The sequence below is a fragment of the Canis lupus genome, chromosome 25, assembly GCF_048164855.1.
Source record: "Canis lupus baileyi chromosome 25, mCanLup2.hap1, whole genome shotgun sequence".
NCBI lineage: Eukaryota > Metazoa > Chordata > Mammalia > Carnivora > Canidae > Canis > Canis lupus.
Window position 1 is genome coordinate 13,727,579 of NC_132862.1, and position 21,197 is coordinate 13,748,775.

The 21,197-nt window shown below is 42.0% G+C and overlaps 1 protein-coding gene across 1 annotated transcript in view; it reads left to right on the forward strand.

Moving 5' to 3' along the window:
* The first annotated feature begins 4,351 nt into the window (after positions 1-4,351).
* Positions 4,352-21,197, forward strand: part of SLC2A13 (solute carrier family 2 member 13) — a 359,718-nt gene continuing 342,872 nt past the window's right edge. Inside the window, exon 1 of the mRNA XM_072798345.1 lies at positions 4,352-5,164. Coding sequence (XP_072654446.1) covers positions 4,597-5,164 — 568 coding nt within the window. The 5' untranslated portion in view covers positions 4,352-4,596. The remainder of the gene's footprint in view (positions 5,165-21,197) is intronic.

Below are 21,197 nucleotides of genomic sequence, written 5' to 3' on the forward strand. Positions count from 1 at the left end.
AAAAGAGAAGGAGATATTACGTTGTATTACAGGTTCTATTCCTGGTTGGGTCATGGTTATTAATGGACAGGATCAATGTGTGTTAAAATATCATCCATGACTCATGCTTTCTTTTGTGTTTCCTCTCCATGTCTCCCTGTAGTAAGCAGATCTAGATATGGCATTGGTCTAGTGGGGCATGCTGATTGTCCTTTTTTCTTATCCTGCATTCTTTCCTCCTTCATCCCATCTTTCCTACTCCTCCTTAGAGCCAGTCAAAGAAAGGCAAGATTTTGGAGGACCTCCTAAGCACCTATTGTTATATTTCATAACCATGGCATGGGACCTACACTTTACCTTTGTACCTATTAACAATACAGGATGTTTATTCTGGTGCTGCTATTGTCTATTATATGTACAGAAAGGAGGAATGGGGGGATCCCTGGGTGGCGCAGCGGTTTGGCGCCTGCCTTTGGCCCAGGGCGCGATCCTGGAGACCCAGGATCGAATCCCACGTCGGGCTTCCTGTGCATGGAGCCTGCTTCTCCCTCTGCCTGTGTCTCTGTGCCTCTCTCTCTCTCTCTCTCTCTGTATGACTATCATAAATAATAAAAAAAAAAAAAAAAAGAAAGGAGGAATGGTCAGTGGGGCAGGATTCTGGCATTACTGAGTTTCTGAACATACATTCTGATTCTCAGCAGTCACCTTTGACTCCCTCAGCCCAGCTTTATTGTGGCATGATTGATAAATAAAAACTGTATATATTTAAGGTGTACCATGTGATATATTTTTAAAAATATTTTATTTATTTATTCATGGCAGAGAGAGAGAGAGAGAGAGAGAGAGAGAAAGAGAGGCAGAGAGAGAAGCAGGCTCCACACAGGGAGACTGATGTGGGACTCGATCCCTGGTCTCCAGGATCACACACCGGGCTGAAGGCGGCACTAAACCGCTGGGCCAGAGGGGCTGCCCCCATGTGATATTTTGATATGCACATACATTGTGAAATAATGACCACGGTCAAGCTAATTAGCATACAGTATATTCATCACCTAATAGGATTTTTTGCGAAAACACTTAAGATATACTCTATTAGCAAATTTAAAGTATACAACATATTATTAACTATTAACTATTGTCATGGTGGTATACATTAGGTCTTTACCACTGACTTTCTCATAGTAATATTCAATGATTTTATATGAATTTTTATTCTCTTTGATGTCTATGCAATATATTTGATTCTCTTAGCTAGTCTCTCATTCTTGAAATTCTTTACTTGGTTTTTATGCCTTGTCATTGTACTAGCTACTTACGGTAACTCAAACTTGTTTGTTTAATGGTCCAGTATTTCTTTACTTGTCTTCTAGCAAAATAGTACCCTGGATTTCACAACCTCAGCCATACGATTTACTTCCACTCATAGCTCAAGGTGTGGGCACAGTTAGGCCCTCACTGGTCAACAAGCAATCTCTCAACTATGGTAATTGGGTTATGGATGGGCACATAATTGACCGATCCAACTGGATACTGTACAATACATTTTTAAGGACTTCAGAGAAAGAAATCCTTTTTTTTTTTTTGACCCTTAGACATATAGAATTAGATCTTAGACCCTTAGTGGATAGAGTTTGGAGCTTCCTTTAGCCGCGTGACTGTCAGGTGGCTTTTGAAAGTGGAGCTTAACTAGCAAGAAGCAGAATGCAGAGATGGAGCAAGGTCTCTCCTCCTGGTGACATCCTGGAGTTTGAGTCCTTCATCCAGCTACTTTGAAATCAGCCTATTATAGACTTTTTAGAGACAAGAGCTGATAAAGTCTCCATTTCCCCCATGATTTTTAGCTTAAACCAGTTTGATTGGGGTTTTTTCTCCTTTGCAATCTATATAGCACAAAAAACAAAACAACCTCTGCATTTTATTGTGTATAGATTCATACATATAGATTCATAGGGAAATTTCTAGAAAGATAAATGTCAAAGGAGTAGGAGTGGTTATCTTTGAAGAAGGGGGGCTATTATGGCAGGAGAGATGATTGGGAAGAGATTTATGTTTTTTTTTTTTTTCTTAGACTGCTTCACAAGGATCAATTACTCATAAAGTTAAAAATAAAGAGCCAATTAACACAAAGACAACACTGTGCTACTAACCTCCGCCCCTCCCAACAACAACAACTTTTATTGATTTAGTAACCAATATATTTGTCTGATATTCAGGATCTATAGCAGTGTAACTAAAACCTCTCTCTTCTTACCCTCTTCTGTGGCAAGTCACTAGTATTCCTGGATGTTTGTAAAGCTAATGTACTTAAAACAGGGGCTTTAGAACTTACCTTGCAAACCAATAATGATGCTTATAATTATTATTTACTGTGTAATGGCAACCAATTCTATTTCAAAATACGTTTTCATGCTTTCTCTAGTCAATGAGTAGTCGCTGCACCATTTATCTGCTTTGCAAATAAAAAGGAAAAAAACAAAGCACAAACTAATCTATAGCTTTGTCTCAAGTTGCACAGTAAAACAGCGATAGTGATGGGACTCATGTTTTTTGATTGTCTCCTGATGAGCTTTCCATTTCTCCAAAATCTGCACCTGGGGCAGGACTTAGGGAACTCCGCTTAAGATTCTGCTCTTGTGCTAAAATGAACTCGTCTCCTTCCAATACCAAGGAGAACTCTACTAAATTTACTGATGCCTTTTTTTTTCATGTCATATTTCCTTTGAGATGTAACCTGGCCTTAGATACATAAATGCCCCGATGATACAGAACAGAAACATTTTATGTAGTTTACTGTTCCGTGACACAAAAATCTGAATTTACAGCAAGGGATGCTCAGGAGTACTCACTACACCTGCTTGGAGTAAGAGGCAGTTTGTTGCAGCTCAGCAAGAGCAACTGTTAACAGTATCGGCTGATTCTCATCTGCGGAGCCGGGCTCTTTACAAGAGGGGAATCGATTCACCACCAGGGGGCGCAGGTTTTCTATAGTAGACGTGGAAAAAGAGGCGCTCTCACCTGAATCTTTCCTGAAGTTTGAATATTAAAGAGTTCATTGCTCCGGAGCTAAAAGCTCTTTCTGTTTAACTGATCCCTGGGGATGATGATAGAGCCTTGCTTTAAAGCCACACAATCAGTTAAACCTTCTGAGCTCATTCATTCATTTTTCCCGGTTTCTGGAAAAGAAAGTGCCATAATTTGGAGATAATCATGACAGACAATCCAAATGAAAGCAATTTTGACAAATTCTAATAAAACTTTTTATTGAAGTAGGGATGACAAAATCCTTTTCTCTAAGAGGAAAATAGACTATCTTAGGCGTCGGGCTAACAACTTCTTGCTCCAATAAAGGAAATAAGGGCCCCGGAGCCCTAAGAAATAGAATCTTATGCTGCTTTAACTCATACCCTCAGCCTGAAGAATGAGAGCAAATTAGAGAGACAAGGTAATCTTTCTCTTTTGAAGTAGAACTGTGTAAGATGATTGACAAAGGACGTAAAGTGGAGGTAGGGGACTCAACAATAGGCAATTCAACAGTTTAAAAACTCGGTCACAAATGATGCCCTCTTTGCTTTGTTTCAGGGGAATAAGGCACATCCTTCTTTTTTTTTTTTTTTTTTGGTGAGCCTTTTGGGGGAGGAAGGTGGAGGATGCCTTAAATCACACATGGGATTCTAGGTGCCTCCTTTCTACCCCTGGGAAGTACCTGGTTATACACGAGTGGAATGCATTCATTAATGTAAATTTTCTTTTTACACATCAGGGACTCATGGAAGGAGCTTTGGCATTCGCCTGGGCCACATACGTTATCTCTGCCCTCAAGAATTAGGATGTACCGTGTCCTTACCATAAGCATGAGTGGAGGAGGTTACTGGCAGTGAGGGGAGACTGCCTATAGACATGGGACAGAGCACAGCCCAGGAGGCTGCAGAACAAACTCATTTATGTCACAATATTATAAAAGAAAGCGGGATCTATTTCCTAGGCCCTTCCTAGCTTTGGCCATCCGCAGTCTGTTAGAAGGCCCCTCAGGATGTTTGAAGGGGGTGTCTCCCTAGCCCTACTCTGGGAGCCTATTCCCTGGCCTTCCCACACTGGCCTGCCCCCCCAGCTGCGGTCGAGCCGAGCCGGGGTCGATTCCTTGCAGATGCCAGCTCCCTAAATCAAGGAGCCGCGGTCGGAGGTCGCGCTAGGGCGGGAGAGGGCGGGAGGGGGCGGGGTCGAGAGGTCTCTGGGGCCGGAGCCGGGCCCCACCCAGGCGGGGGGGCGGGGCCGCGGGAGGCTCCGCCCCCGGGCCCGGAGCACGTGACCGCGGCCCCGCCCCCGCCCCGCCCCGCCTCCCGCGTCCCGCCTCCCGCGTCCCGCCCGCTCCGCAGCGCCAGCTCGGCAGGCAGGCGCGGGGCGTGAGTGCAGAGTGAGCCCCGCCAGCCCGCGAGTCCGCCGCGGCGCCGGAGCTCGGCCGCCCGCAACTTTCTCCCCGGAGCGGCGGCAGCCGGAGCGGGAGCGGGAGCGGGAGCCGGGAGGAGGAAGGCGGCGCCGCTGCTCCCGGCCGCCCGGGCTCCCCAGCCCTCGGAGAGCCCGCCCGCGCGCCCGCCCCGGGGGGTCCCGGGCCCCTGCCCTATGTCCCGCAAGGCGAGCGAGAATGTGGAGTACACGCTGCGGAGCCTGAGCAGCCTCATGGGCGAGCGGCGCAGGAAGCAGCAGGAGCCGGACGCGGCGAGCACGGCCGGGGAGCGCAGCCTCCTGGCGGCCGCCGAGTCGAGCGCCAGCCTGCAGGGCGCGGGCGGGGGCGCGGGCGGCGGCGGCGGCGGCGGCGGGGACCTGGAGCGCGCGGCGCGGCGGCAGTTCCAGCAGGACGAGACCCCCGCCTTCGTGTACGTGGCGGCCGTGTTCTCGGCGCTCGGCGGCTTCCTGTTCGGCTACGACACCGGCGTGGTGTCGGGGGCCATGCTGCTGCTCAAGCGGCAGCTCAGCCTGGACGCGCTGTGGCAGGAGCTGCTGGTGTCCAGCACGGTGGGGGCGGCCGCCGTCTCGGCGCTGGCCGGCGGGGCCCTCAACGGCGTGTTCGGCCGCCGCGCCGCCATCCTGCTGGCCAGCGCGCTCTTCGCCGCCGGCTCCGCGGTGCTGGCCGCGGCCGGGAACCGGGAGACGCTGCTCGCCGGCCGGCTGGTCGTGGGGCTCGGCATCGGTGAGTCGGGGCCGGCCGCCTGCCCTCGGCGCCCGCCGGGGCCCCGTCGGGGGATGGCTGGGCCCGAGAACGCCCGGCTGCTTGGCTGGCTCCGCTAGCAAGCGCGCGCGTGTGTGCGTGTGTGCGCGTGTGTGTGCGCGCGCGTGTCACCCCGCGGACGGGCTGCGGGGCCGTATTCGCTGCCGGCTCCCCCGACCCACCAGGAACCCTCCGCCGCCCGCGGACAAGCGAATCCGCGCGACGGGGGCATCTCCTTAGCGCTCCTAGGAACCTTGATCCAGCCCTGCCTGATGCCCCTCTAGAGTTTTAGGAGCGGGAAGATCGCTTTCCTGCGTTCTCTCCCTTTCTTTTTCTGCTGCTAGCGCCTTGCCCCTGGGGATTCCAAACTCCGAACCTCAGCGCAGACTTCAATTCCCAGTAAGAGGGACGCCCGGGTGGCTCAGCGGTTGAGCATCTATCTGCCTTCGGCTCGGGGCGTGATCCCACGGTCCCGGGATCGAGTCTCACTCACATCGGGCTCCCTGCATGGAGCCTGCTTCTCCCTCTGCCTTTGCCTCTGCCTGCCCCTCTCTCTCTCTCTCTCTCTCTCTCTCTCTCTCTCGTTTCTCATGAATGAATGAACAAACTCTTTTAATAAAAAAAAAAAAATCCCAGTAGGATAATTTTTTAAAGTTAATCAGGCGATTCTGGACTCTGTTCTTTGCCACCTGTACACTTTTTTCCTTCTCTAGTCATGTATTCTTATTTTTCTCTCTTTTTTTGCTCTTACTGTTGTACTGCTGCTTGCTTTCATATTTTAACCAGATGAATTCCTTCTCTCTTTTTCTAACTTTTTCCTTTAAATCCATATCCACCCATTCTCTTTCGTTTTGCCTCTCTTGCTTTCCCGTTGGGAACCAAATTATCTACGAAAGGTCATGTTCACTTATTAAATTCATTTAGGAGCCACTCCCCCTGTGGATAAATGCCCAGCAAGATGGATGTTTGCAATTACTTCAAAAATGAAAGGATTAAGGTTCTCCTGGCATTGATTTTTTTTTTTTCACCCTGGTTGCTGAGCAGGGGAGGCACAATTGGCAAGTTCTTGGCAGACAGGACCCATTTGGAAATGTCCTTGGTATTATTAGAAAGCACTTTTGAGGGAAAAGTAGGGGGTTGAGACATAAATCTCACTAGTAATTTTTTTAAGAAGGCTGCTGATGCTTCTTAAATGTTTCATTTTATAATTCAGTTTGTCTCCTTTAGAGTGCTGTTGAAGTATTTTTTTTTCTCTATGGCTGGGGCTCGATGAAAACTCTTTAAACCTGGGACTCCTAATAATTTGTCCATTCACCAACTTGACATGGTTTTCACTCCTTTCCTTGTAGTGTGTGTCTAAGGGGAAGTGAGCCCCAATTACACAGCTCCACATTTAGGAACCATGAGCCTAAACTTCAGCTCACTGCACTTCATATCCCAAATCTGTCGTCACTGACCTTCGTTTTATTTCACTGTTTCAATTAGTGAAGCAGGCAAGGCTCTCAGTAAAATATTAAGTTGGCACATTAAAGTCCAAAATGACCAAAAAGCACAGCTGAGATGAAACTCTGTGTGGAGGAACTACCTGTGCCTTCAGATCCCGTCGATAAATAACCTGTGGTTAAAATCAAAGGGTCAGGATTCTTTTCTCATTATTTTCAGCATTCTCTGCTTGGGACGCCTGAACCACATTTATTGTTTCTTCTGACCTAAAAATAACATAATTTTAGGTGGCAAGGTTTGTTCAGTAAGACTGACTCTTGTGATTTTTGAAATTGAATAATGTTTTGCGGAGATCTTTGAAAGCTTTCTGGACTTGAGCTGTGGCAGGTATTGGGTATTTGGGATACTCTGTTTACTCCTTTTTTTTTTTTTTTTTTTTTTTTATCTGCTGGGAAAATTGAGGTCCTGTTGTGTGTCAGGTCTCCACCCAGATGTAAGCTGCAGCATGGTGAGGAGCATTTAACTCTAGTGAGAGTAGCAGGTGGGAATAAAGCCAGGTAGAACTTGCTAGGCTCTAGAAGGTATCTCGTGGAGACAAGGGCTGATGCATTCAGGATCAGTACGGTTACCCTAACAGAGGGAAGCTGGAAGCTCTTCTTCATAGCAATGGTATGTTGATGAGTGAGTAGTGTTCTAACAGGGAGAAAGGACCTTCTAAGCCAGGGGGTGAGTAAAGACAGCACAGGGCATGCTTGGGGAGGAAGGTGGATGCAACACAGAGGATGAAGCAGGAGGCAAGATTGGAAAGGTTGATGTGCAGGAACTACCTGTGTGTCTCACAGCCTCCTTCTGCTTGCCTGCCAGCGCATCCCAGTTAAGACCTGGTCTTGATTTAGTCTTAGGGTGTGAGCCATCTCCTCTGAAATACACTCTTAGAATAGAAGCCCTGATACAAAGTATCATAAAAGCCACCTTTACTTATAAAGTGTAGAAAGCTAAATCATAAACAGGTTTTGAAATAGACTACATTTGGAATTAGGATTATGCACAGCATGCAATTGTACATGTAAAATCCTTAAAATGCGCAAGAATTACCTCCCAAAGGACAAGTCACAGAATTATTTTTAGCTACAAGGAAATGTGTCCCTAACATGAATCTTTTTTTTTTTTTTTTTTTGAGAAGGAGGAGGATGGGAGGACATTAAATCATTTTCGCTTGCTTAGTAGGTAAAATCTGGGTGAATTTCATGCTACTTTTTTTGAATAGTTAAATTTTATGCATGGTGGGAAGGTTTTTTTTTGTTTGTTTGGCCCTTTTGATACTTAACAAATGATGAATAACAAGATGTGGCTTTTGCTGTTTTTTGTTTGTTTGTTTGTTTTTTAGATAAGTTTGCAATGAGAATTTCTTCCACAGATTTACCTGTGGTAAATATAAAACCCATGGGAACAGGGCTTTTGTTCATTTTGTTCACTGATGTGTATTCCTAGCCTATGGGAGGCACTTACTAATTGGAATAGTGAGCAGAAACATTAAAAAAAAATTCCACTTCTGTTAGGATACCACTTTAAGAGAGGACCGTTCATTATTTAAAAAAAGTTATCAACAAAATATTTGAAAGGCCATCCAAGGGTTTTAGTTTCTAATACTTTAATGCAATCATTCATTTATCTATTCAACAAATGCTAATTAAGCTTCCATTATTGATTTCTGTCAGATTTGGCGTAGGCAGTAATTAGATAAAAATCCCACCCTGGAGGTGTTCATTCTCTTAATAAAATGGAAAGACCATCAACAAACAATTAAAATACAATAGAAGTTTCTCTAAGAGGTACTGGCAACAGAAGAGTAGGCAGTTGATTCTTTTAGGGGGAAGTAAATAGAACACCTAGGAGGTTTTACAGAAAAATACTGAAACTGGGGTTTGAAGGGTGAGTAGGAGTTCAGATGTAGAGGGAGCTGGGAAAAGAGCTAATATTCAGTGCTTTAGTTCCTAGTAGGCATCCTGCATTACTTTACATGTGTTATTTCATTACACGTGTTATTTTAATCCTGACTGAAATAGATGGGGAACAGGTCCTCTTTTGCTGGATGTAGGAACAGTTCATAGCAGTTAAATGACAGGGTCACTGGTACAAAGTCAAGATTTAAAAAAAAAAAAAAAAACAGAGTCAGAGTCTTTTGCTGGGCATTTAAGGTAGCATTAACAGTGGGTATAAAGACCTAGAAAAATCAAAGCAGTATTTGAAGCATAAAGTGAGTGAAGGGTGGCAATGGGGGTGCTCATGAAACTAGGATGTTATTTTGGGGGGAGGGTTAGACTGAATAGGGATTATTTGGCAGTGCCTATACAGGGACAGTCATGGGAGGTTTTTAGTGATAAACGATGTGGTCAGATTAAACATCCTTTGTATTTGGTCTTCCCCCTCCCCCTTTTTGCTTTTAAACTCTTATTTTCTTCCCCAAACCTTCTTGCCTCTTTGAATTTTGTAGTATTAGAAAGCCTCTGCTGAGATGGTTACTGCAGGGTGGGTAAAGCCTAGCAAGTGGCCATGAATTACTGGAAAAGGAAGATTCCGTGGGGCCTTCAACAGAAACCTTTGAAAAAGATAAGCTGTAGAGTGTAGTTGATCCGTATTAAATGAGTCATGTCATAAAAGAAGCATCAGAAATTGGGTATTGGTGTTTGATTTAGTTTAAGGATTTGGTTTTCTTTTTACAACAAAATCATCTTACTGGGTGCTTGTTTGAATAGGGCATGACTTGAGGTTTTTTTTTCACCAGAGTTTCCTTTGGTTCCTCTGGTTGGTTTTGTTCTTTTCTTGCATTGAGTCCTGGGACCGACTGATTAGTCCTTTCTCCACAGTGTTGGCATTTACTCTACTGCTCATAATAAGCAATGATTTAGTGCCTGTGTAGCAAGTATCAAGAAGAGTCTAAACAGATATTCACCAATATTCAAAACCTTTACTGAGAACTGACGTATGAATTTATACAGCACTGGGTTTGTTGAATTAATCTTAGATTTCTATCACTTTCTCCTGGCCCAGTACTCCCTCTACTGGAACACAGTTTGTGGCTGCATATTGCAGCCTGTGATCAGTCTGTTATAACCCGTAGAGTAACATTGTTAAAAAATACTTTTTTTTTTCCTCCAAATAGCACTTTGAATTCTTATTCTTTGTGGCAAAGCAAATACAAAATCTTGTTTGATCAAAAGCAAGGAATGCAGGGTTAGTCAGAATCAACCAGATTTTTAAAATAATAGCTGATGTAATTTTATTTTTTGCCATCAGGTTTTTTTTCCTACTTACTCCCTGCTTACTCCTCCCCTTCCCCTTTCAGTTTCATCTTTTAAAGCAGAATTTCTTTGTTGGATTTCTGCTTTCTACCTGTATGAACCTGACAGGTAAAGTAAAACTTTGTTTTATTTCCTCTGTTTCCTTGTTTTACACACATTGTATGTATGTACAAAGCCCCCTGTACTCTTCTCTCTGGTGGCATTGACATTGCAGGGGTACATTGAGGATTATGAGCTAATTACGTTTGCTTGGTTAATGTTGCAACACCCTCCTCGAGTGAGTTGTCGGTAAGACTACAGAAATCTGTTAACATGAGTTCTATGAAGTTGTTCATGGTATATCAGTATAAAACATTTCTTTTTCATCCATTCATATTTCTTTGTGTATTTGAAGCTCAAAGTCAGAATACAGTCTAAGTTGGCTGCCTTCACACTGATGTCTTTGGCTTTAACACATCTAATGATATAGAACCTGGGGTAGATCTCAAATAGCAGTCTTTGCCTTCTTACTGAAAAGCCCAGGAGACTATTTTCCTTTCCTTCATGCATCCTTCCTGTCTACAACTTTTGATTTCTCTTAACTTTCTTTTGACCTTCACAGTAAGTAGTAGCAACACTTGAGTGGGAGGAAAAAAAAAAACTTTCATTGTCAGGAGGAAAATCTGTACTCACCAGAAACCCCAAAATGTTTTTTCCACATTTAAAATTTAATTTCCCCTGATGTAGAGAGAAAAAATTGCCAAGCTTTATAGATACTTCTAAACTTTAGTTGGGGGCACCTGAGTGGCTCAGTGGTTGAGTGTTTACCTTTGACCTTAGGTCACCATCCTGGAGTCCTGGGATCAAGTTTCACATCAGGCTGCCTGCGTGGAGCCTGCTTCTCCCTCTGCCTGTGTCTCTGCCTCTCTCTCTCTCTGAGTCTCTCATGAATAAATAAATAATCTTAAAAAAAAAAAAAACCTTTAGTGGGAGTACTGCATGCTTTATACTTAGGTCTTTTATTAAATATTGGCACCACTGTTTGGATTGGTGTGGTCTGGAGCATGTGTCAGAAGCCACATGGCAGGAATTTCAATCATAGCACTACCACAGTATCACGGGGGAGGGGGGGGGCACTGTTGTATGGTGGCACCAGCGTTCTTCTTTACCTGATGTCATCATGTCTCTGTCCTGCACAGGGAAAGAAAGTCTCAGCAGTCATTCCTCATGGCACAATGTGAATCAGCAATCAGTTTAGCTGCCGGTGCCCTGGAAACAATACCTAACACTTGTTCTGTGCTCCTTCCAGGCCAGGCACTCTGCTCAATGTTTTGCATATATTCATGTAATCTTCATAATAATCTATTGGACCATATGATATTTTTCCTTTTGATGAAGACATTTAGGCAGAAAGAGAGGAAGTAATTTTTTCATGGTCACAAAGCTCCTGAGTGATGCAGCCTGAGTTGGCTCCCAAGAGGTCTGGCTTTAGAGTCTGTCCATGCTCAACCACTCTGTGACACTGTCACTTTTCTCAAAATTAGCATAATTGTTTTCCATGATATTATGTGGATGTTGTTTTTAAAATATAAACTTTTTTTTTTAAAAAGATTTTATTTATTCATGAGAGAGACAGAGAGGCACACACATAGGCAGAAGGAGAAGCAGGCTCTCTGCAGGGACCCCGGATCACGACCTGAGCCAAAGGCAGACATTCAACCACTGAGCCACCCAGGTGCCCCTAAAATATAACTTTTTTTTTAAAGATTTTATTTATTCATGAAAGACACACACACACACACACAGAGATGCATAGACACAGGCAGAGGGAGAAGCAGGCTCCACGCAGGGAGCCTGACGTGGGACTCGATCCCGGGTCTCCAGGATCACACTCCAGGCTGCAGGCAGTGCTAAACCGCTGTGCCACCGGGGCTGCCCTAAAATATAAACTTTTAAAATAGGTTCTTCAAAGTACAGCCGTGGCATATCAAGGAGTGGCAATGAGAAAAGCAAAGTTGGTTAGGCCTTTCTTTCCCTTGCTCAGGGCTTATAAAGGATGCCTGTAATCAGGGCTGCTGTGTGGAATGCGGCTCTGGGAGTTCGACAGCATGGAGATACTGCCTATGGTACAGCAACTAAAATTTAAAAAATGCCTTTTCTGCTTTCTCCTTTAAGCTTATGATCTCTTTTTGGAATGGGCTTTTCCATGACATTCTCTCTACCCCTGTCCCACAGCCATATTCTGAGTGATGACTTTGTTGAGAGCTAGGGAGACTAAGATAAAAATAGTCCCTGTTTTCAAAAGACCTAAGTCTACTGGGAAAGACAAACATGAGAACACAGTAATGTGTTGTTAATCCTATGATAGAAGTATCTGTAGGATATTTCCTCGTCCTTCTAGGTCCAGCTTTATTGTGAAAGCTTTCTTAGTTGGTCTCTGCTGCTCTCTCTTAAATAGGTCTTTTAAAAAAATATGTAGACTGAATGTATAAGACTAAATAATGCATAAATTCAGTTCTCAACAGGACATTGCTATAGTTGAACACTTAGAAACTTCAGGTATGTATTTAATTGTTGCACTGTTAATTCAGAAAGTGTAGTAGCATGAGGAAGCTTGAAGCCTCTGACTCACACCCTGGCTGGCCACTTACGACCTGACCTGGGTGATAGTGTTATGTCTAGTGCTTCAGTTTCCTCATTTGAAAAATGGGGATAATACCCATCTAAAGGGTAGTTCTGAGGATTAAATGAGTTTATCTTGTAAATTGCTTTCACGGTACCTGGCAAAGTAAAGCATCACTGTTTGTCAAATACTCACACATAAGCTGTGTAACCTTGGTAGATTACCACCATGTGCCTCAGTTTCCATGTCTCTCTCTCTCTCTCTCTCTCTCTCTCTTTTTTTTTTTTTTTAGTTTCCATGTCTCTAAAGTGAATGTTATGATAACGCTTAGGAAATAAGGTTGTTGTAAAAAAAGTAAATGAACTTGTGCATGTACAAGTACCTGGGTATTAATAAAACGGTAGCTCTTGTTACCAGGTGTAGCCATTCCCATCCTCACTCTACCAATATTTTACAATCAGGGGAAATGATAGTTATGATAAACATTAAAATCTAACAATTTTAACTGATGAGTAAAAATTCCATAATATAAATTGAACAAATTTGAAGGACAGAATGAGTAACTTGAAATTGGGACAGTACTGTCTTTCAGGTGTTTAGTTTGTATAAGATTTACTTTTAGCAAGACAGATGAACTCTTGAACTGGGATCTTTTTTTTTTTTTTTTTTTTAAATGTTGACTTCTTTTTGAGACAGTTCTTTATTTTCTTTTTTTTTAAAATTTTTATTTATTTATGATAGTCACAGAGAGAGAGAGAGGCAGAGACATAGGCAGAGGGAGAAGCAGGCTCCATGCACCGGGAGCCCGATGTGGGATTCAATCTTGGGTCTCCAAGATCGCGCCCTGGGCCAAAAGCAGGCGCCAAACCGCTGCGCCACCCAGGGATCCCATTGAACTGGGATCTTTGAGAAGATTATGAACATAGGTCCTCGGGGAGAAGGATACTTTTCTAGTGGTGGGGAGGAAGGGAGGAGAGCAAGCAGTTTTTCTTGGCTAGGTGTAGGAATTGAATAAGAAAATAGCAAAAATGTGAACCTATTTGTTAGAGTATAATCTTGGCTTGTGGTAAGGGATTAGTTGGAGCTGTGATATTAGATATGTCTTATAATACAGTATTTCATATGCTTGTTTATAGACACTATAGTTCAGCTCCCAATGGGAAAGATATATCTGCCTTTTAAGAGGCAAAGAATGAATAGTTTTAATCAAACCGTGAAAGTAATAGCTTTGGAATAAAAAGAATTTTGGTAATAGAAGCTTTTATATAAAATACCATTATCGTATTTTTGGGCTTAGTTTATGACTCCATGTCAGGCACTCATTCCCTACAACATAGAAAATTGGGAACTAAAATTCTATGCATCGTGTTCAAGGACTAAACCATGACCATTTAATGTTTGGTTAGCAGCTGCTTGGAGTTTTAAGAGAAAAGTATAATGACTGAAAATAAGTTGCGAGCACATCTAACAGTGGACTTCATAGATTCTTGAAATGCAGGTATCATTATAAATTAATATTAGGATAAAATCTGAAGCACTTACTGCCAAGCCTACCTGGTTCTAATATTTCTATAAAATCATAGAGAAAATGACTTCTGATACTCCTCCTTCCATTATTTTTGGACAAGCAAAATTGGTGTCACGTGGCCATCTGTGATTTTGTAGGTAAATAGCGTGAATATCTCAGAAGTTGTGCAGGAACCACAGGCCTCCTCACCTGCCCAGCAGTTAAGTTAGTGGGGCTGGAAAACATGCAGAAAACACAAAACCCAAAACTATTCCTGTCCTTTGTCATGCCGGTTGAACACAAGCTTGTTGGGAATTCTTTTCTTTTTTTTAGTTTTTTTTATTTTTTATTGGTATTCAATTTACCAACATATACACCCAGTGCTCATCCCATCAAGTGTCCCCCTCAATGCCCGTCACCCAGTCACCCCCATCCCCCGCCTACCTCCCTTTCTACCACCCCTTGTTCCTTTCCCAGAGTTAGGAGTCTCTCATGTTCTGTCTCCCTTTCTGATATTTTCCACTCATTTTTTTTCTCCATTCCCCTTTATTCTTGTTGGGAATTCTTACAGAATCTTTCATTTTGTACTTATCTGTTTTAAATGATTTCTGATTTTAAAATTCATCCAAAAAACCTAGAGTTCTAACAATATGCCATTTTTCCTTGAATTTTGTCTCTGAAGATCCCTAATCTTCATTTCCTGGGGTGTAATGCTTACTTACAGGCACCTTATTAGAAGTATTGTAAAAATTCAAAATATGGTAGATCCTGAAGCCAAAGCTCATCCTTTATGCCTGTGTGTGGGTGTGTTTTATGTGTAGTCACTCATTAACCAAGAAGATTCATATTTTCTGTAGTGCAAGTGAATTAAAGGAAATGCAGAGAGGTTAGGTAAATCACTGTTAGTAACAGTACTGAGATTCAAATACAGGTTTCTGATCAAGGACCAATGTGTGCCCTAGCTCTCCATTATATGAGAAATCCAGTTCTTGATTATGAAAGCTAAAATAGTCACAATGATATTTCCTACATTAGTAGATGGATTTAATGTACTTCATGTAACTTAATTACATGTGTGTAATTAAAATCCTCGTAAGGTACTTTGTGGAATTCTAAAAATGATTGTCAAAGGAATGGTGATGAGGTTGGCGGAATAGTAATGAAAGACTAGATAGAAATTACTCCAGATATACAACATATTACTAAATGGCATAATCGTATATTATTAAAGTCAGAAGAGAGATGAGTAGAACGGAATAACAATTTCAGCAATAGATCCAGCTATTTGTAGGGGTTTAGTATTCAACAAGTCAGATAAGACCACAGGTAAGAGAATTATTAAATGAGAAAAGGAAATAATATGAATAAAATGTAAATGAAATTTAGATTTTTCTCATTAATATATTGGTTTAAGAATCTAAAGTTTAAAAAATAGGAATGTAGTGATTTTCTTTGATCTTTTTTGATGACATGGTTCATTATATTTATTATAATTTTTGAAACCTTCAGAGATTTTAAAAACAAGGTGACAGATTAGAAAAATATCATGGTACATTTATCTAATGAAAAATATGCTCATAGCATATTAAATAGACTATTTACAGCATAGTAAATGTGGTTAGTAAATAAACTCTTAGAAAAGTGTTATTAACCTTGTTAATAATTAGAAGTGAAAATTAGGGTTACATCATACTTACTAATTTAGCACATTGGGAACAACTTGGCTAGTTGTACCTTAGGAAAAGCTTTTCTGATTGTAAAATAAATTGGAATAATTTTTTTTAATTTTAATTTTTTAATGATTTTATTCCCGTAGAGAGAGCGTGCACATGCAAGAGAGAGCACAAGCCAAGAAAAGGGGCAGAGGCAGAGTGAGAGGGAGAAGCAGACTCTCCACAGAGGCGAGATCCTGACACAGGGCTCGATCCCAGGACCCTGAGATCATGACCTGGGCCAAAGGCAGACACTTCACCAAACTGAGCCATCCAAGCGGCCCTGGAATAATTTTTTTTGTAGAGAATGTTCTACATAATATCCTGGCATGTTTAACATGTTTAATTCATTTGTTCTTTTGTTCACTAACTCAATAAGCCTATTTTGAAGTATGATAGATATTAGTAGCAAATTAAACACTGCAGTAGAGAAGTTAATAATGTCAGGTCTATGCTTTTGGAATTCATTTGTAAACTGCTGATGTTCTTCGATCTGGAAATTTCACTTGAGAGGTTATAGTATAAGGAAATAAAAACCTCATTTTGTGTGAAGATATTTATAGATGTACAGTATGTAATTTTAAAAAACTGGGGGAGGGGTGCCTGGATGGCTCAGTCGGTTGAGCGGTCAGCTCTTGATTTCAGCTCAGGTCATGATCTCAGGGTCCTGGGATCAAGCCTTGCATGGTGGCTCCGGCTCAGGGAGTTTTCCTTGAGGACTCTCTCTCTCTCCTTCTGTCCTCATCCCCCTGCCCTCGCTTGCTTGAGCTTTCTAAAAAACAACAAAAAACGGAGAGACGGGGAGCCTCTAAGCGATTAGGAAATGATTATGTGGGAGAACATTACATGGCCGTTAAGATGAAACCATGCATTCCTGGGATACATCCACATCCACAAATAAGCAGCCCAAAGAATGGAATCTGGTTAACAGCTATATAAGAAAATCATGGCTGGACTTAGAGTTTGAAATAAGGCATAACATTGTATATGTAGTTGACATGTGGCAAAATGGTTTTTAACTTCTGTCACTATTGTCTTTATATATTCATTATTATAACTTCACCTGGAATTCAGATTTTTGTTTTAGGATACACAGACACATATATAACAAAAGACTCCGGTGACAAATTTTTTTTTCAAAATGAGATTTTACCTGTTATTCTACAGAATGAAGTTTTTGGGAAATGACAAAAATAAGGAATCCAGCCATATGAGAGTTGCTTAAATGTATTTCCCCCCTAACTTTATAACTCCTTGGATGAGTTAACAAGACTCCGTGATGTGTGATGTACATTTCTTGGATCTTACTATTTTATGTATCCCAGGAAAGGATGTTGCTTACTTTATCACTGAGAAAAATAGAAACAGTGAGCACGTCCTCAGACTTCCTCATCTCTGCATCCTCAAATGTTCCTGCCTGCACCTGCCAAATGCTCTGCTTTCTTTCTGTTCCTATGAATGCACTGTCCATGCTCCTGCCAAGTGCAGCCTCGCACTCATGTCTGAGAGCTCATCTCCCCTCTCCTGTTCAAAGCCATTATCCCAGCTATTTCCCTCTTCTATTGCATAAATTTTCCCTTTCTACTAGATCATTCCCATAAGCATGCTCAAATTGCTGTTGGTTTTGCCATCTTTAAAAAGTCCTTTCTACCTCACTTCATCTTTCAGTAACTATCTCCTTTTCTTTATGTGACACAGTTGCATGTATTCCTTCTCTTCAGTTCCTCTCTTCTCATTCTTTTGTGACCTCTTTTCAGGAAGGGTTTTGCCCTCACCACTTCACCAGTATTGCCCTTGTTAAGATGACCATGCTCTGTGTTGCTCATCCCCAAGACAGTTCTTGGGCCTAATCCTACCTGACCTGTCACAGGCATTGGACACGCTACATGGTGCCTTCTTGAGGTACTTTGGTTTCAAGGACGCCACCCTCTCCCTTTTGCCTTATGCTGTTCCTTCTCGTCTCCTTCAGCGATTCTCCGTCTTTCAGAGCTCTTGCCTTTGGCAGGCCCCTCTCGGAGCTTGGAGCTCTCCTTTCTTCCTCTGTTCACATTTATTCCTCTGGTGCTCTCAGCCTGGCTCCTAGCTTAGAATGCCTTGTGTTTTGCTGACGAATGTCTATAATCTCAGCCCACACCTCTTTCTTGACCTACAGACTCTGGAGCCCAGCGTCTCACCCAGCTTCCTGCTTTGCCCTCCATCTTCCACATACCAGGTGAGGGCATACTAGGTATTTGAGTCCAAAGTCTTGGAGTCCTCCCTGACTTTCTCCCATGCTCTGCATCCAGTCTGCCTGAAAATCTTTGAATCTACCCTCTAAATACAGATAGGATCTATTTTTCATCACTTCCCCTGTGATCTAAAATGGCATCTCCTACTTGGAGCATTGCAAGTCTCCTGTTTACCCTTCCTTTTCCTTGACACCTCTGCCGCCTTTTCTGCATTTGACCGCCAGTGATTCTTGTAAGATATAAATGAGATCATGCTACCTCAGTGCCACTCAGTGTGCTACCCTCCGTGGCTCACCAGCTGTCTCAGGAAAAGCCAGTGGCCTGCAGCACTGCCTTATTCTTGTCTCTCCCTATTCCTTTTTTGATCTTGTTCTCTGCTATTTTCCTTCCCTCCTGCTCAAAGCTGTCCTGGCCTCCAGGAACACACGTTATCCTTCCAGACCTTTGCACGGTCTAATTCTTCTGGGAAAACACTCCTCACATATCCACGTCATTCCCTCATCTTTGCATTTCTATGGTTGTCCTAAAGTTGCAGACTCCTGCAACTGGTACTTCCTACCCTATTTTTATTCCCATTTTTTATTACTTATTTTTTTACGTTCTGTTTTTTCTCCTTGCTTTGTTTTTCTCCTGTTTTCTCTGGTATTTGTTACTTGTATTCCTCCACTAGAATGTAACCTCTGTGAAAGCAGGTTTTGCTTACCCCGTTTTACCATTGCATTGTATGGCACCTCACACACAGCAGTCATTCAATAAATGTTTCATGTGTAGATAAAAGCAGTATAACTCCGGTGAGTAATTTTTGAGCTGAGATTGGATTATGTATGCATCGGAGATGTCATGTCATAGGAAATTTGTGCTGTAGAAGGGGTTAATTAAATATTCTCTAGGGTTACTTCTGATTCATGTCTGTGGTTTCAAACTTTTTAAAGTAGTTGGGAAAAATAGATATTTTTAAGTTCAGTTAGGACATTTAAGCCTAAACTTGTTCTCAGTACCTTGGACTAAAGCAAATCCTTCATCAGTCTTGCAAGTCCAAAAAATGGAAGTTGACTCATGTTTGAGAAACAGAGACTCCCATGGATGCTCTTAGGGTAACTACGTTGATGAATGATGGCGGGAGTATCTGGAGTGCAAATTTACTATGTGGTACATGTGCTTCTTTAATGCTGCCGTTGCTCTAATGTTTGTTCTGAAAACGAGTTTTGTGGGAAGGATTATTATGATTTAGTAGTTGCATCTTTATAGTTGAACTTGGAATTAAAACAAGATGGGAAGGGCATGGAGAGTCCGATTTCACCCCTATTTGAAGAGGCCTAATCAGTTTTTCCTGAACTTGAGGTCGTCTCTGCTTCCGGTTTTCAAAATTCAGTGACTCTGTTTCCTGGAGAATGCTGTGTTTGGAATTTGAAATCTCATCTTTTTCTCTTCTTAGTACTCAATCCACATTTCATATTCTTTTTATGGATTTCATTAAGTAGTAAAATACTGGTTGTTTAGGATTTAAAAAAATAAAAGCCACTTTATTTTCCATTATGGATCTGGTTGTAAAGTTAAGGGACAAAACATATATACAAGTGTATTATATAATAAGTTTTAAAAGATGGTATTAAATATATGGAATTTTAAAAATAGGTATCATGATCTTGAGGTTGCTGTGATCCTTAAAGTTTCTTTCAGTGTAATTCTGGATATGAAAAGTGGGGTTATGATTCAGGCAAAGTCACCCTGTGACTCTTCATAGCAATGAAGTGGCATGATCACTAGTAATTGTGGTAGCAAACAAAATAATCAAATAATGCTATAAATACCTGATTTAAGCCAGATTTTCCTGTTTACCATTCTATGAATTTTTTAAGGACTCAGAATACCTGTGAAACCATTCTTGTTATCCCATACTTTCTTTTTTTTTTTTATCTTTTTTTTTTTTATCCCATACTTTCTTACGCCTTTCTCTCTACCACTTTTTTTTTTTTTTAAGATTTTATTTATTTATTCATGAGAGACACACAGAGAGAGGTAGAGACAGGCAGTGGGAGAAGAAGGCTCCATGCAGGGAGCCTGATGTGGGACTCGATCCGGGACTCCAGGATCACATCCTAGGCCGAAAGTAGGCGTTAAACTGCTGAGCCACCCAGGGATCCCTTCTCTCTACCACTTTTATTAAAATGTATTATATTTACCATTGAACTAGATGGTTTTCTATAGGAAAATATGCAAGGCTCAGTAGTACAGATAAAGTCAGCCTGGAACTAGCCAGTCTGGCTTCACAAAGAACTTCATAGGGTTCTTAGGTGGGTCACCTGGCAAGTACTTTCTGTTAGAAGCTTAGTATGGTTCCTAGTACTTGGTAAATGTCCAATGCATGTTAGCCATTAATGTTTTTGTTGTGATTGTGTTTTCATATAGCTGTCTTCTCTGCCATACAATAAGTTTTAAAGGTATGAAGAAGACCATGTCTTTTTTTTTTTTTAATTTTTATTTATTTATGATAGTCACACACACACAGAGAGAGAGAGAGGCAGAGACACAGGCAGAGGGAGAAGCAGGTTCCATGCACCGGGAGCCCGACGTGGGATTCGATCGATCCCGGGTCTCCAGGATTGCGCCCTGGGCCAAAGGCAGGCGCCAAACCGCTGCGCCACCCAGGGATCCCGAAGACCATGTCTTTTGCTCACCCTTTTTAAAAATCCCTGTGGCCTGGCCCAGTGCCAGATAGACGACTGGTACCTGCATTTGATTAAGTGATCTGAATTTTTCCACCCATTTTATCTCTATTGTAGACAGACCTCAACATCGTGAATTGGTGAGCAGACTACATTGAATAGGTTTTCCTGGTACATTAGTAAGGAAAATCTTCTGTCGAGCTATGACTTGCATGGTAGTATGAGTGCAGATGGAGGAGTTGCCTAGTTCCACATCCATAGATCCTGGCTAAATGGAGAGAAAATAGGAAGTGATCGTGGTGTGATTTGAACTTTGAAATACAGGACTGGACAGAAAGCAGTGGAAGTTAACTTCATCAAATGTATGGCATGCAGCTACTCTTAGTTGTCAGTAGTTGGCCAATTTAAACTTTAATTGCCATTCAGCCTTTTGTTAAGGTATACAAAACCCAACACAAGATTCTAACAGTACACTTATTTTTAGATTCTATTTCCACCTCCTCCTGTGAAATAAATAGGGACAAATAAGTGATACTTTAATAATGTCAACATAAG